The sequence below is a fragment of the Prionailurus bengalensis genome, chromosome D4 (assembly GCF_016509475.1).
Source record: "Prionailurus bengalensis isolate Pbe53 chromosome D4, Fcat_Pben_1.1_paternal_pri, whole genome shotgun sequence".
Taxonomy (NCBI): Eukaryota; Metazoa; Chordata; class Mammalia; order Carnivora; family Felidae; genus Prionailurus; species Prionailurus bengalensis.
This window is the reverse complement of record NC_057359.1, coordinates 50,229,081-50,245,718: the sequence shown is the minus strand read 5'-3', so window position 1 is coordinate 50,245,718 and position 16,638 is coordinate 50,229,081. Positions and strand designations below refer to the sequence as shown.

The 16,638-nt window shown below is 32.9% G+C and overlaps 2 protein-coding genes across 3 annotated transcripts in view; one reads left to right on the top strand and one right to left on the bottom strand.

Annotated features, from left to right (window-relative positions):
• Nucleotides 1-16,638, bottom strand: part of IFT74 (intraflagellar transport 74) — an 88,661-nt gene that overhangs the window by 46,705 nt on the left and 25,318 nt on the right. For both annotated transcript variants that reach the window (XM_043567178.1, XM_043567179.1), the window contains exon 8: nt 15,476-15,537. In XM_043567178.1, coding sequence (XP_043423113.1) covers nt 15,476-15,537 — 62 coding nt within the window. The remainder of the gene's footprint in view (nt 1-15,475; nt 15,538-16,638) is intronic.
• Nucleotides 1,286-9,979, top strand: LRRC19 (leucine rich repeat containing 19). The gene is made up of 5 exons (XM_043567180.1): nt 1,286-2,097; nt 6,045-6,134; nt 7,797-8,310; nt 8,970-9,155; nt 9,651-9,979. Exons 1-5 carry the CDS (start codon nt 2,005-2,007, stop codon nt 9,977-9,979), a joined length of 1,212 nt encoding a protein of 403 aa, XP_043423115.1. The 5' UTR covers nt 1,286-2,004.

Sequence of the window (16,638 nt, the reverse complement as noted above, 5' to 3'; positions counted from 1 at the left end):
CAAAGATTATCACAGAAAATCCTTAAAGCCATATATATACAAGGATGTGTTTACACTTTGCCATATCCTCAAGAGAAATAAGACAGTTAAATTTTAGAATAGTGGATTTTAAACATCTTTTGGCTATAGAATTCTTTGACCAAATGAAATCTTGTATGGTAGTTCACCATGTAAATGATATAAAGTAACACTGCTCTGACTGATCTGAGAGAAAGGAAACCTACAGTGCAATTTGACTAAAAAACAATCAGAGCTTTAGAATAATAATATATTTTGCTTATCTACAGCTTTAATTAAAATTGGTGTTCTGGGGCACATGGGTGGCTCAGTCTGTTAAGTGTTCAACTCACTCTTAATTTTGGTTCAGGTCATGATTCATGGTTTGTGGGACAGAGCCCCACATTGGTCTCTGTGCTTAGAGCACGGAGCCTGCTTGGGATTCTGTCTCTGCCCCTCTCCCACTTGTGCTTCTTCTCTCTCTCTTTCTTAAAAATAAACTTAAAAAAAATTGGTGTTCCCAAAGTTATCAACTATATTTTAGCACTGCAAAATAATAAATTTATTTCCCTAAAAACATAACAGGAACATCACGAGTGTAATCATATAAAAGTAGTAGTGACTAAATTAATTATAAACAATAACCATCTTTATCATATAATCACAAGAAATACCAGTGATGTGTCACTTATTACCTAAGCAAGGTCAATTATCAATATGGTAGAGAAAAATTCTGAAAAAAATAGAAAGATGCTAGTTATCATGTAAATACTTAAAGACTGACATATAAAAAGACTACTTGAAGATAACTGTTTAGTCTCAACATCAAAATTTCTATTTTGTGTTTCAAAATATGAGTCTTCTACTATTTAATCTTTCACATGTAGATATCAACTTCTACAGTTTTCACAATCTCTCTCTAAACCCTGTAGATGCACCCATCTCCACACCTTTTATACTCATACCCCACTACCAGAATAAAATAATCTAAACTAAGAAATTTTCCTACAAATAATATCTCATAATAACCCAATAAAAGATGAACAAAATCAGGGGTGCCTGGCTGGCTCAAGTGCAGGAGCATGCGACTCTTAATCTCAGAGTTGTGAGTTCAAGCCCAACATGGGATGTAGAGATTACTTAAATAAATAAAACTTAAGAAAAAAAAATGAACAAAATCAAACAACCTGGAATTTCTATTTATTTTTGTCTCACTGCCTGACAGAGTGATATCTTCACTTTGAATTTCAATTACTATAGTACAACAAATGCTGAACTGATACGGGTTTACGGGCTCACAGAACTTTCAAGCAGAAAAGGTCATCTATTGCAATCTCTTTGTTTCATAGATTAAGGATACTAGGCTCAGAGGAGTTAATCTTTTGGAACTAACTCATTCTAAATTCCATGATTATTCACTATCAATAAGGAATCTTAACCATGTTTTTGCTTGATTTATCTGTCTACTGTAGTAATATGGGAGCTCATACTATACAGTATTCTATTTCACAGATGAGAAGCTGCAGCATAAGGAAGGTAACTCATTTTTTGAAGGCCACACAATGCCAAGTGTCAGGTCTTTTGATGCTCTGAGCACTTTGCTCCTGTTATAACTTGGCAGTAAAACCACCAATGACAGTGTCATAAAAATGAGTAAATAACAAAGTTGAAACTCAGGGGAATACAAAACTTGGTGGTATCTTTTCAACTTGAATCTTTCTAAACACAAAATACCTTTAGGACTAACTTTAAATCACTCTAACAATATATCTTTTAAAGTATGCATTCTCAATATCATATACTTTAACTTGCAAAGTGAATTTGCTAATATTTAAATTTTCAAGAGTAATTAAGAAACACAAAGGTTAAGCAACGCACTTTATTTGTTACGCTAAAAAAGTCAAAGATGACTTTAAGAAATTATTCTTCTAGTCAATCTTTTGCTAAGGAAGTCTAGTTTTTTTTAATCACGTGTTCACTAGGTACAAAGGTTAAAATGTAAGTGAAATGCAATCATATGACATACTTTTTTTTAATGGTGTAGAAGAAACAGTAGACTCCTTAGCACACGAATCTCAGAGACAAAAGAAAAAAGTAAAGGTAAGATCCTATATATTTATAGGTTTGGTGGTTGCTGGTGAATTAAAAAAAACATATTTAGATTTGTTAAGTCTGTACAAAAATCTTTAATAAGTGATGAAAGAGGAGAAAATATGATTATATCTTCACATGATCTACTTTAGAAATATACACCTGGGACATGGCCAAAAAACCTTCTCGAATAAAGTTATAATGCAATGCAAACTAATTTTCTTTTTTTGGGGGAAAAAGGTTGCATCTAGCTAATCAAATATATAAGATCTTTTTATTTTGAAATATGTTAATCACAGAGCATTCTGAAAAATGACATTAACTTAAAACAAATTTAAAAGATGAAAAAAAAAACAAAACAACTGGCCGCTAATTGGTAATTGCTGAAATTAGGTGTGACTATTCTCCCTGCTCAGAGGTTTTCTCTTGAAATTTTCCATTATAAAAATGTTTAAGTTTGCAAAAAAAATCTATAAAATGGTTGACTACAAAAGTGAAGTTAATCATGAACTGTTAATATCTTCAAACACATCAAATTCTGGTGTAACTAAAATATTTAATGGCAAAACTATATATACATTTTATTTAACAAAACCAACATAATTGCAGCATCTTTTTATTTCATGGCATGAAAGTCATAGGAAGTAAATAACCAAAAACTCCCAAGAAACTTATACTTGAAAACGCACTAAGGGGAACACTATTCTTTACCTATTATTTACTTTTGTGTAAAGCTTTTTTTTCCTGTAAGGTAGGCTGTAAGCTAAGTCAAAAGGCACTTTATTTTGTAAATTAAAAGAAACTGTTATTCCATTTGTTCTTTATTTTTTTATCACTAAATTCAAACCCAAGTATCATTTCAAAATAAATTTCAAATTGAGAAAAAATTCCAATGGGAGGGAAAAGGCAGTAATAGATATCTTCTTTTTACACCAATGTTTTAAATGCGGTAAAGTGACTCAAGGACAATCTGCATAACCTATCTACTGGCTAGCTATTCCACCCACTTGATTTCTTTAAGATAGCCAATAATGCTAGCAAATGTTTTTGTCTAGGGACTTCTCTACTCAGGTTGTGATGGTCAACATCCACTCCCTCTTTTATTTATTAAAAAAAAATTTTTTTTTAATATTTATTTTTGAGAGAGACAGAGTACAAGCAGGGGAGGGGCAGAGAGAAAGGGAGACACAGAATCTACAGGTTTCAGGCTCTGAGCTGTCAGCACAGAGCCCGATGATGAGGAGCTAAAACCCACGAACTGCAAGATCATGACCTGAGCTCAAGTAGGACACTTAACCGACTGCGCCATCCAGGTGCCCCACCCCCTCTTTTAATCTTTCCCCTTCCAAAAGACACACAAAATATATGAAAAGCCCCACACTGTGTAGTCCAATCAATGCATTTCATAGCTTTAGACCTAACAATGCTTGAGATTTGCTGAACACTTTCTTATACAGAATCTACCTTAAGCTCTGCATATATATTGCTCCTAACTCTGAAATTTATCAAAAAATGGGGAAAAATCCTTTTCTAATCTTATCACCTTTAGCACACTAGAGAAAGCAATTATTAGTATGAAATAGAGGATAAAGATCATAAATTACACATTGGTTTATAGTCCTGCCTGATCTCTCCATTACATACTTTAGCTGCTTCTTTTCCACATAATTTCTTAGAATCAGCTCATTTTTTTTTGCAGCCTATTTGCTTCCTTTAATGATCCCTATCCTACTTATTTCTGAAAAAAATAGGACTTTTCCCTTACTCACCACTACCTTACCTACGTTTGCACCCTCACTAAGAACTTTGCTACCCCACTGATAAATACTGACACAAGCCATTGACAAGGCTGTACACATGTTCCTAGAGGTGGTTAAACAGGGGTAAAGTACCTTTTATGTATGAATTAGGGATCCCCTTTTGTGGACAATGTTCTGGAATAAGAGCTTGAACTCATTTCTGATTTTAAAAGAATCAGATTCTAAATCTGATTCTAAAAGAATCTGATTCTGAGTCTACATCCAGTTTGTGAAATCTAGGACAGCAGTGGCTTTTTCTAATAAATTTAACTATGGTAAAGGAGAAATAAAAGAGATATAAGTATAAACAAATCAACATACTGAAGGTAATGAGAAAGTGAACTAAAATAGACCAAAACTGAAATAACAGTAAATTCCTCATTGCTAATGAGGCAACAACAGATTTTATAACTTGAAATGAGGCTTGCTCATTCTGAATAGTTTTCTACTTCCTGCTCTGATGGAATAAACTTACCCTTTAAAATATTAAGTATCGCATTGCAAGAAATGCTATAAGATTTAAAAGACTAAATTTCAGAAAGCCAATAAGGATTATAACAGGATATATTCATATCCTCTTAAATGATCATTTGTTTGCAATATAGTTTTCTAATGCTGACTTTAAGAAAACAGATAAAAACAAGAAACATCAAGGTCATGAATAAAATGACTAAATGGAAAGTAATTATTTAGCAACAAGAGTTTACTCAAATTAATGGCAATTTCCAGTTAAAGATGGCATGTTGGATGTACATGTTAACTTTGACTCCTGACCCAAACCTGACTTAAATGAAAATAAAAAGTAATAAGGACAAAGAGAATGGAAGAGAGGGCAACAGCAATAAAACCAAGAAACTTGAAAGTTAATGGTTAAGTGGAATCTAGGAAAGCAAAATGTTTCCAAGCCAGCAGTGGGGCAAGCTGAGAAGTTGCTTGAATTATACCACAGAACCCATAAATGGCCCAGAAACTGGCAGCACCAGGTACTCTGGAACTGGAGAAGAAAGGAATAAAACATAGTTAAAATTCTTCCTTCTTGCCTCTGCCCAGCCAAGTAAAGTTCCTCTCCTACATAAGCACAAGACTGAGGCCTTTTTTTTCCCTCTGGGGAGAATACAACAAAGGGAATCTGGGCACTAAGCACAAGTGAATGCAGGAATGTTAGGCCAAAAACGGGGAGTAAGTTAAAGTTTACATACTAATTACTGAGATAAACCCCCCTTTTTCACCACTCAGCTTTCAGCTCACTACCTGGCCTTATCTGTTCAGACAGTTGAAAGTCATTTTGGGAAAGCCAACCAGTCCAAGAGTAAAACAAAACAAAACTAAGGATAATAACATTTAGGGATTCCCAAGAAAAAGTCCAGCAATTTCATTCTAAGTAAGGCCTAAGGAGAGACTTCTTTAAGAAGATGGAATGTTAAATATCTAATAAGTATAAACTATTTAGCGATATGTTAGGGGAGAGTTTAGGTAGCAATTCATAAAAAAACAAAAAAAAAAAACTAAGCACATGAAAAATACAGTAATTTAGAGGAAAAAAAAGTGTACAGGAACAGGAAAGTAATCCTGTTACATGGCTCAGTCATTAACAGTATTTATACGTTCATGATAAGCCCTGAATACTCATCTAGCCAAAATTATAAGTAACTATGTTTGGAGAATGAAGAGATAAAAAGCATACATTTGATGGATTGGAGATGAAGGTAGCAAGTGTTTGAAAAAGAGCTGAAGACTCTCAACTCCTACGGTTTTAAGTCAATGGATTATACCAACAGACAATGCCTAAAATCTAAAAAAAACAAGAAATAACAATATAAGCATATTAAACATGTACACATATGTATGTATATAAAACTTTCTTTCACGCACATTATTAAAATTTTAAAATATACAACCAGTTCTATTAAATTTCTTTTCAATCAATTCAGGAACTCATAAACATTCTAAAATATGTTCAAATTTCATTTGCCAGGAGCTTTCCAATTTGTTAAGATTAGAGAGCAAGGAAGAGTTCAGGGACATGTACTTGTTTTACATTTTACATATTTTAAGAAAAAATAGATTTACAAGGAGAAAAAAGGAAATCAAAATGTCCTCAATCATCTCTAAAGTTCTAGTATCCTACTGAGATGAAAATACTCTCTTTTCTATCAGGCTTCCGATATGAAAACTACATGCATCACAATCTTGTTTTGGCCCCTCTCCATGCTATTGTTATCAGACGACAGCCAGTCTTCTAGAACAGTAAGTTTTTACAACCAATATTTTCAAAGGTATACTTTGTGTACATTTAGTAAAATATCCCAAGACAATAAAAGAAAAAAATCCAAGCTATCACAACCAAATGTTTAGCTGTCTATATTCAAAATCTGTGATATGTAAGCTGGATTCTAATTTGACAAAAGCAGTCTATAAATTTTTTTTTATAAATTGAAAACACATGCTTTTTATTTATTTTTTTATTTTAGACAGAGAGCACATGTTCGAGTGGTGGAAAGGGGCAGATGGGGGGGGGAGAGAGGGAGAGAGGGAGAGGGAGAGAGAGAGGGAGAGAGAGAGGGAGAGGGGGAGAGAGAGAGAGAGAGAGAGAGAGAGAGAGAGAGAAAGAGAGACAAGTAGGCTCAATGCTCAGCCATGGAGCCAAACGTGGGACTTGATCCCACAACCCTGGGATCATGACCTGAGTCGAAATCAAGAGTCGGACACAAATGACTGAGCCACCCAGGTGCCCCCATTTTTTTTTTAACTTAGTTCTTTAAAAGTTTTCACTATAAAATGTGAGATTAGTTTCAGGACATAAACACCACTGTCTTGTTTTAAGTAATCTCTACTCCCAAAGTGGGGCTCAAACTCAGGGCCTGAAGATTAAGCGTCACATGCTCTACCAACTGAACCAGCCAGGCACCCCCAAACACTACTTTTTAAAATGTAGGATTTTTTTTTAAAATCATATATTTATGAGGAAAATTATTGTTGTTACATTATTGTTTTTAGGGAGATACTTCAATTGCAAAAATAGTCAAAATAAGAACTATTTTTTTGGCTCTATATCCAAATAAGGAAAGCACTTCTTCATGCTTCCTGGCTCTTAAATTCAATACATGGTTCAATTTCTGTTATAAAATAAATATTTTCTGGGGGCACCTGGCTGGCTCAGTCGGTAGGACATGATTCTTGATCTTGGGATCATGAGTTCAAGCCCCATGCTGGGTACAGATATTACTTAAAAAAATTAATAAAGTATGTATTTTCATTTATTTTGAGAGAGAACATAAGCAGGGAAGGGACAGAGAGAAAGGAAGAGAGAGAATGTTAAGCAGGTTCCATGCCCAGTGCAGAGCCCGGGACGCAGCTTGACCTGAGCCAGAGTTGAGTTGGACGTTTAACTAAGCCACCCTGGTGCCCCAATAAATATTTTCTTTTAAAACACGAAACTTTGATCTGTTAATTCTATAGAGTTATATCTTTAGTAATATTTCTGAATGATTTAATGATTTAATAGCCCTAGTGTTGGTAGCTCTGATTTTTAAAAACAACAAATTTTAAATTTCATTATAAATCTGCACAAATGAAGTACTAAATAAGAGAATTATTATTTGCCATGTATTTCCACATACATAAATGGAATTACACCCATAGTCTTTCTTTCTGTAATAACATAAAGTATATATGGTAAACTAGAAGATCTTTGCTCAATTACATGTATCAGAATTTCCTTAATCTTCAGTATTTCATCCTGATAAATAAAAGTATTTTCTTTACCTTTTTTACACTGTAACATCAAATATTAGAGAGGAAATATTTTCTAAAACTATTTTCTCCTAAATATCTAATTACCTGGATATGAAAATTTGGGAAATTCTGTTAATATTTTTCCTAATTAATTTCTGATTTTTTCTTTTTTAGGAAGTCAAATATAATTTCACTGAAATGAATTATTCATTAATTCCAGTGGATATCAATAAAAACATTACTATACTTGATCTCAGTTATAACCAAATTTCTCTGAATGTTACAGACACAAGGGTTCTACAGACCTATTTTTTACTCACTGAACTCTATTTGATTGAGAACAATATCATTATGTTATATAATAACAGCTTTGGTAACCTCTCCAACCTAGAAATTTTAAATATGTGTACAAACTCCATCCACATAATTCAACAGGGTGCGTTCATAGGCTTAAATAAACTAAAACAGTTACATCTCTGTCAAAACAAAATATTTCAACTGAATCCTGATATATTTGTGCCTCTAAAAAACCTAATACTTCTGAATCTGCAAGGCAATTTGATAAGCTATTTTGATGTACCACGAATGTTTCATCTGGAATTAATAATTTTATATGGAAATCCATGGAACTGCTCTTGTAGTCTACTGAATTTGCAGAAATGGTTGAACACCTCAAATGTGACACTAGGTAAGCTAACATAATTTAATCAAAACCAAAATGTGATTGATTTTTGATTGTACCACCCCAGGAAAGTCTCTCACTTCATGTTTTAAAGAAAAAGAAACTATTCCTGTTTACGGGAAGCAGGAAGAAACAATAAAAAGTAATTGCTGAATAGATGTTGTTCCTCTGCCTTTCAGGAAAAAAAAAAAAAAAGAAAAGAAAATTTTAAATGTTCTATATATGTGAAATGATACTATCACTTCATGTATTAAGTTTGCAGTGTGAATACATAAGAGTAATTTTTTTTAGGTATTTCCTTTTCTTAGGATATCCTGCCAGAGAGTAGATAAAAACAGGTGCCCTATTTGCTTAACTGCAAACCATGCTCTGCCTGTGATCAATTTTCACCACAATCTTAATCATACCATCTTTACTTTAATACATAAACTAAACAATAAACATATTACACTTGAACTATATTCATAAAATAACTTAATAAACAAGAATATGAATCTTTCCCTTATAGTGTTGCTAGGCAAATACAAGAGTTTCTTATAATCTTTAATGATGACAGGTCATTACCAAAAATTCTAGGTAAAAATAATTATAAAATGTTAGCTATAAAAATTTACTAATATTATTAATCCTATTTTCCGTAACAAATCTTAATTCTGATTTACCAGAAAATGAGAACATCACCACATGTGCCTACCCAGATATCCTGAAACGCTATAGTATCACAACTGTACCATACAATGCTGAATGCTACTCAAAATTTTCTCCACCTATAAATGAAGATCTTTATAACCACTCTCAGTCCATTAACAATTCAACATTTAACAGCTCTTTGAACAACTTAAAAAATTCAGGTAATGTACTGGTCTTAAATATTAATATTGGGGCAGTAGACTAAATAAACTGAATTTTAAATTTCTAGAAACAATGTAAAAGAACAATTCCTCATTTCAACAAAAGATTTACAAAATACTAGGTTTCCAAACCAGGTTCTGCCAGTTACCATCCAATGCCATAATGCAACTTATTTAACTTCTCTGAGCCTTACTTTCGACTGGTTAAGTAACAATTCTCAACAGGTATAAATCAGTAATGTTTTAAGGTGAATTGATAAACAGTATCTGCAAAGATAGGTAGCTATTTTGAAAAAAAGGTATTTTCTCACCACACTATGAAATATCTTAATTTACTGTAGTCTTAGTAACTTTTGTTTAAAGAAAATTAGAATGTGTGTTTATTTCTAATACCAATACTATGGAGTTATTAGGACATGTAATTATGATTATTTTATTTTTGTCAATTTAACAAAATCTCTTTCTCTCTCTCTCTTTCTCGGTATTCCAATTAAGAACATGAACTTCTTGGAAAAAGCTGGGCTTTTCTTCTCGGTGTGGTAGTCACTGTATTGATGACTTCATTCCTCATTTTTATTGCTATCAAATGCCCAATATGGTATAATTTTCTGCTTAGTTACAATCATCATCGCCTGGAAGAGCATGAAGCAGAAACCTATGAAGATGGTTTTACTGAAAATTCAAGTTCTCTTTCACAGGCCTCACATACAAACTCTGAAGAAACTACAGTAATATTTGAACAACTACATTCATTTGTAATAGACGATGATGGGTTTATTGAAGACAAATATATAGATACTCATGAATTACGTGAAGAAAATTAATTCTCTTCAATGTTTGATTCTTTAAAAATGTTATTGGCTCACTCACAGTTTAGACATAGAGATTAGGCATGTGACATACCAAACTGTGGCTAGTAGTACTTTCATATTAATTACAACACATGAATATCATAAAATCATGTTTTTCTCATTGGTACTGAGCAAGTATGTGCAAATATAGTAAACGACATTACCCGGTAGCTAACAGTTACAACAGAAGTATTACTTTTCTCAGCAGTATTCAGGAGACCATACATCCTAGTAAGAAAAAGACCTAAAGTAAATTATTCATTAATTAAAATGAATTGATTCTCATATTAGCCCAGATATTTGATTCACTACATATTAAATTATATTAACATTTATTGACTGGAGTAAGTGAAAAATAAAGGTTTTGGATATGAGAAGTCAAAGTGAAGAAGCTTAAATATACAACAGACTAAGATTGATTTTATGCTCATAGAATGAATTCATGGAATTGGAAAATATTTTTTCAATGCTTCCAGAATTAGCACAACAAATTTCCTGAAAATTTAGTACTAACTTAAAGCCCAGGCACAATGTTCAGGCACAATCCCTAACAAGTTACTACTGATTTCCAAAAAAAAAAAAAAAAAAGTACCGAGTTTGTCTATAAAGAAAGACCATCACCATAATGCATGATCGTCACAAATGAACAGTATGGTGGCTTCCAAAGTGGCTATCACAAGTATCTGTGAATCCTGTTTTTAAAAATCTATTTTTTTCCCTCTCTTAGGAGAACTCTATTCTTTTTTTTTTTTAATTTTTTTTTCAACGTTTATTTATTTTTGGGACAGAGAGAGACAGGGCATGAACGGGGGAGGGGCAGAGAGAGGGAGACACAGAATCGGAAACAGGCTCCAGGCTCTGAGCCATCAGCCCAGAGCCTGACGCGAGGCTCGAACTCACGGACCGCGAGATCGTGACCTGGCTGAAGTCAGAAGCTTAACCGACTGCGCCACCCAGGCGCCCCAGGAGAACTCTATTCAAATGAATTTGGCTGGACGTGAGAAATTTCCGCTGGTCCAGGCACAGCTGTTTGGGATCCTGTAGATGGCCCAAATTGTTTTACAGAATATTAATTTCCAGAAAAATGCCCAGAAATACTTATAAGGGGGGAAAAGGTACATGGGCAAATTACTACTGAATTCCTATACGAAATACTGAGTTTAAACAAAGTGAAACAAGATTCTTTGTCATATGACTTATTTGAAACTCTACTAAGCTAAAGTACTCTGCTCTTCAAGAACCAAGTTTTAAGAATTTTCCAAACTTACTTGACAACAAAACCCTTTATTTGAAGTATGCCCATAAAGAGTTCATAGCACATTAATGGTCCAAAAAATGTAGTTTGGACAACAATGGCCTTAAACTATTATAGGAAGGGTCTGAAGTTAATTATTTACTAATTCTTATTATTTACTAATTCAGTTAGCTGCAATCATAATTTAACAACTTAATGCAAACAGTGGCATTAAAAGCTGTAAAAAACAATCCATCATTTTTACCTTCCATATGGGTGGAAATTAAGTGTATTTATCTATATCTTTTAGAGAACATCTCTAAAACACTAAAATAAAATACTTTTCTAGATGAAATAATACAATATCTTTAGAACTTCTTCATCGTAATACAGGGAAGGCAGTAGTGAGTGCCTAGAGGTCTGTATGGAGCAGGAATGGATATGAGCTGATGGAGCTGGGAGATGGGAACATAAGTGTTTAATACACTGTTTTATTTTTGTGTCATTTCTCAAAATGCCTATGCACCTAATAGTTTCTTAGAAAAAAGAAACTAAAAATAATGTAGATATGTGTTATATTCTGCAGAATAGCCATTATACCAATAGTAAATTCAGCTCAAATGTCTAATGAGGAAAATAAAAACTGTTAAGGATGATATATATATGCCCTGTCAAATAGAACTCACTTATTTATAATGTATATTTGTCTGTGTTTATAGAAACATGTTTTCAATAAAGGACATAAATGTTTTACATGTAAAATTTCTTACTAGATAATATCATTTATACTTTATTGTTTTAAATCTCAATTATAAGAGATAATTATGGAAACAAAATGCACCTTTTTAATTAAAAAAAATTTTTTTTTTTAAATTTTTTTTTTCAACGTTTATTTATTTTTGGGACAGAGAGAGACAGAGCATGAACGGGGGAGGGGCAGAGAGAGAGGGAGACACAGAATCGGAAACAGGCTCCAGGCTCTGAGCCATCAGCCCAGAGCCCGACGCGGGGCTCGAACTCACGGACCGCGAGATCGTGACCTGGCTGAAGTCGGACGCTTAACCGACTGCGCCACCCAGGCGCCCCTAATTTTTAAAATATTTTAAAATTTACATCCAAATTAGTTAGCATATAGTGCAACAATGATTTCAGGAATAGATTCCTTAGTGCCCCTTACCCCCATCCTCCCTCCCATAACCCCTCCAGTAACCCTCAGTTTGTTCTCCATATTTATGAGTCTCTTCTGTTTTATCCCCCTTCCCGTTTTTATATTATTTTTGTTTCCCTTCCCTTATGTTCATCTGTTTTGTCTCTTAAATTCCTCATATGAGTGAAGTCATGGTATTTGTCTTTCTCTGACTAATTTCACTTAGCATAATACCCTCCAGTTCCATCCACGTAGTTGCAAATGGCAAGATTTCATTCTTTTTGAATGCCAAGTAATACTCCATTGTATATACATACCACATCTTCTTTATCCATTCATCCATCAATGGACATTTGGGTTCTTTCCATACTTTGGCTATTGTTGATAGTGCTGCTATAAACATGGGGGTGCATGTATCCCTTCGAAACAGCACGCCTGTATCCCGTGGATCAATTACTGGGTAGTAGGGTAGTTCTATTTCTAGTTTTTTGAGGAACCTCCATGCTGTTTTCCAGAGTGGCTGCACCAGATTGCATTCCCAAAAATGCACCTTTTTCTAAAAAGCTATTATTTTACCAAAATATCATTTCCTAAGAGGCAAATATTAATACTGAAAAAAATGTAGTAAAATGAAATACTACATGAGCAAACTACATCTATTTTCTTAAAACTCTTATAATTGAATATTGGCATGCAAAACTAAATTTTTTTTTTTTGGCATGTGAAACTAAATTAAAACCAAGTTTCTTAATGCTGTAGTAATATATTAAGGCTGCATAATAAAACTAACTGATTATGAATAGGTGTTACATAATAAACCAGATGGTTTAGTCACCACACTAAATCACTAAATGGTAGTACTATAAAACAGAATGAAAAAAAGTTTTTAGACTTGCCTTCTCAAGGTATGAAATTACTTGTTCCCTTTGAATGTGGTCAAGATACAGCCTTGTGTTATTGAGATGCTGATCATCTGATTAACACATGAAGTAAGTCTATCCCTCTGCATATAAAAGTAAACTTCTTGAAGGTAACTTTTGTTCTTAATTTAATTTTCTGCTTAACAGGGTCAGGAGAACCAATTTCACTCAGCCTCAATTACAAACTGCCAATATTAAGTTTGAAAGTTCTCACATTTCAGGACAAACTACCATATTTTAAGAACTTTTTCCTCAACTAAATGAACCTAATAGACATAAAGCCTGTGGCATTCTTAAATTTATAATCTGTGAGTTATCTTTCTGGATGAAGTATCTATAAAACATGTACATATAATATATACAAATCTGACTTGAATATTATACAACTGCAGATAAATGAGGAAATAAATGAGGACCTAAATGTTCTAGACTCTAAAGGTTCTAAACTCTATAAAAAACACTTTATATAGTTTTTTTATCAAAGTCCGTTATAAAATATAAATGGACTACAGTTTATTATTTATTCCTTAGGTACCTAGGAGAGTATTTTATGTATGGTAAGTGATAAATACTTGCTAAATGGTTTAAAACCAGAACAAAAACAACAGTAAAAAAGAAAATTTTCTAGTAACAACCTGGTCACCATAAATATGGAATTTGCTTTGTAAATGGGAAGGGACTTCCAGGATTTGTAATTTCTAAGGCACACTTTATAACAGCATCAAACGATAGATTGATGCTTTGTTTTTAATCAACAGAAAAATTATATTTATCTTCCAAATTTTTTAAAATTACCTGTAAACATCCTATTCTTTATCAAATATTTACGTGCATAAGTAATAGGACAGTATATGTGGTGTTACAGAATTTCAGTAATTACGGTTACTTATTATCCTCGCTCTCAAAGAGATTAATACTGACAAAATTCTGAGACAAAATATGTATGGGGTGTGTGTATAATAATAGCTTATCTTTTTATGTTTGCATTGCCTTAGATAGTATTTAATTAAGGCTAAAAATCAAGGAAGAATAATTATGTTAACTGCTGTTATCTGAATATTTATGTCACTCCAAAATTTGTGTTGAAATCCTAACCCCCAAAGGTATTAGTAGGTGCAGTCTTTGTGTACTGACTAGGTAATGAGGCTGAAGCCCTCATGAATAGGATCAGCATGCTTATAAAAGAGATCCCACAGACCCCCTCTACCTTGGGAGGATACAGCAAGAAAATGCCTGGTATGAACCATGAAGAGGGCCTTCACCAGAATGGGACCATGCTGGTGCCTTGAGCTTGGTCTTCTCAGCCTCTAGAACTGTGAGCAACGAATTCTGGTTGTTTATAAAATACTAAGTTTATGGTATTTTGTTATAGCATCCCAAACGGACTAAGATAACCACATCACATCTACATCTTTGTAGACATTGCTGTCACTGCCACATGTTCTTTAAACATGTTATATATAAAGATCCATATATATATATATATATATATGCATTAATATAACTATTAATTATAAACTAATAATTCAATAATGAAATAATATAAATAGCCCACTAATAATGTCCCTTTTATTAGGCTGGGACTTAAATATCATAATTCAAAATAGTTAAAAAGCTCAGGTTAAAATTACAAGTGGTAGGGGCACCTGGGTGCTCAGTTGGTTGAACATCTGACTCTTGATATTGGCTCAGGTCGTGCTCTCGCAGTTCCTGAGACCAAGCCTGAGTGAGGCTCTGCGCTGACACAGCAGAGCCTGCTTGGGATTCTCTCTCTCTCTCTCTCTCTCTCTGCCCCTCCCCTGTTCATGTCCTCTTTCAAAATAAATAAACCTTAAAAAAATTAAAAATAAAATAAAATTAATAAAATTAAAAGTGGCAGAGATGGAGATGTTCTCATCCATCTTAGATTTTAAAGTACTTAAAACAGAAATTTTATTTATCTGATCTACGTAGTTATTTTATTTATACAGGATTTGGCTTCTTAGTGGTAAATGAAGATAACAAATGTATAAACAATAAAATTTGTTTTGCAAATATTCAAATTTTTAAAATAAAAAAATGTAACAGAGGAAAACGAGAAAATTTATAAGGAAATAAAGGACTCCAAAGTTAAATTGCCTAATATAGTTCACTTGTAAATGTTTGATTTCTACATGGATTGTACTTACGCTTGTCTTTCAGTAAATATGATATCCATACTTTGTGTTTCTCGATCATTTTGAGCTTTAAGCTGAATAAAGAGTTAACACAGAAGTTAGTGATAAAAATTACCATTCAACTGAGCTACTTCTTTAAAAGGTATGCTGGTCATAAACAATTTGAGAGATTATCATAATCCTAACACCACTGTCAAAGTTTAAAAACAAAAATACGGTACTTATTTCACTGAACGAACTACAACCCCTGGAAAAGGAAGTCTTTTTCACAGGCATTGTAATCTAAACCAAAAATATTCACTGTTCTTTAGTGATCTATCAAATAATCCAACGTAAACTTAATTTATGTAAACAGAATCTAATATTTATTGGCTGTTCAACAGTTGATTAGTAATATGCTGAATTAAGGGCCAACGCAAGTTTTATTCTTAAATTATTCAGAATTTTACCCTGAGTACTCCTATGTGACTCTACCTGTCTATATTCAGCCTAGAATTTTGACCTATCCCAAACAACTGACAAAACACATAAAGAGGTTTTCACATTTTACATTTGGCATGAAAAATATACTTTTAGTGGTGCCCAGCTGGCTTAGTGGGTAGAGTGCATGACTCTTCATCTTGGGGTTTTGAGTTCAAGGCCCACACTGGGTGCAGAGATTACTCAAAAATAAAATCCAATATATATAGGATTATATATAGATTTATATAAATCTATATAAATCTATCTATCTATCTATCTATATATATATATTTAAGTTGGGAATTTTCTTGTGTTCTAAAGTTAAGACTAATTTCACGAAATTATCATGTTTTTAGAACTCTAATTTAGAAAGTCATTTTATAAATTCTATGCTTTCACAGAATAGTCTGACTGTATAAGCTCTAAGCCATATTATAAACTATATAAAAGTTATATAAAGAAATTATAAGTTATATAAACTATAAGCTATATGTATGTTAGTTTCTCCTAAATGTTTATAATCAAAATAAGTTAGCTTCTATCCTTTTGTCGTCTACCAAAGAATCTAAGAACACTGAACACAAAGTATCATTTATCAATCAAAAAGTAGTATTATGTCTGGCATTATATAACTACTGACTTTTCTCTCTTTCTTATAAAACTTTGTAAAAGTGCAACTGTATTTCCAGTGAGTAGTCAGTTCCTTTTGTGCA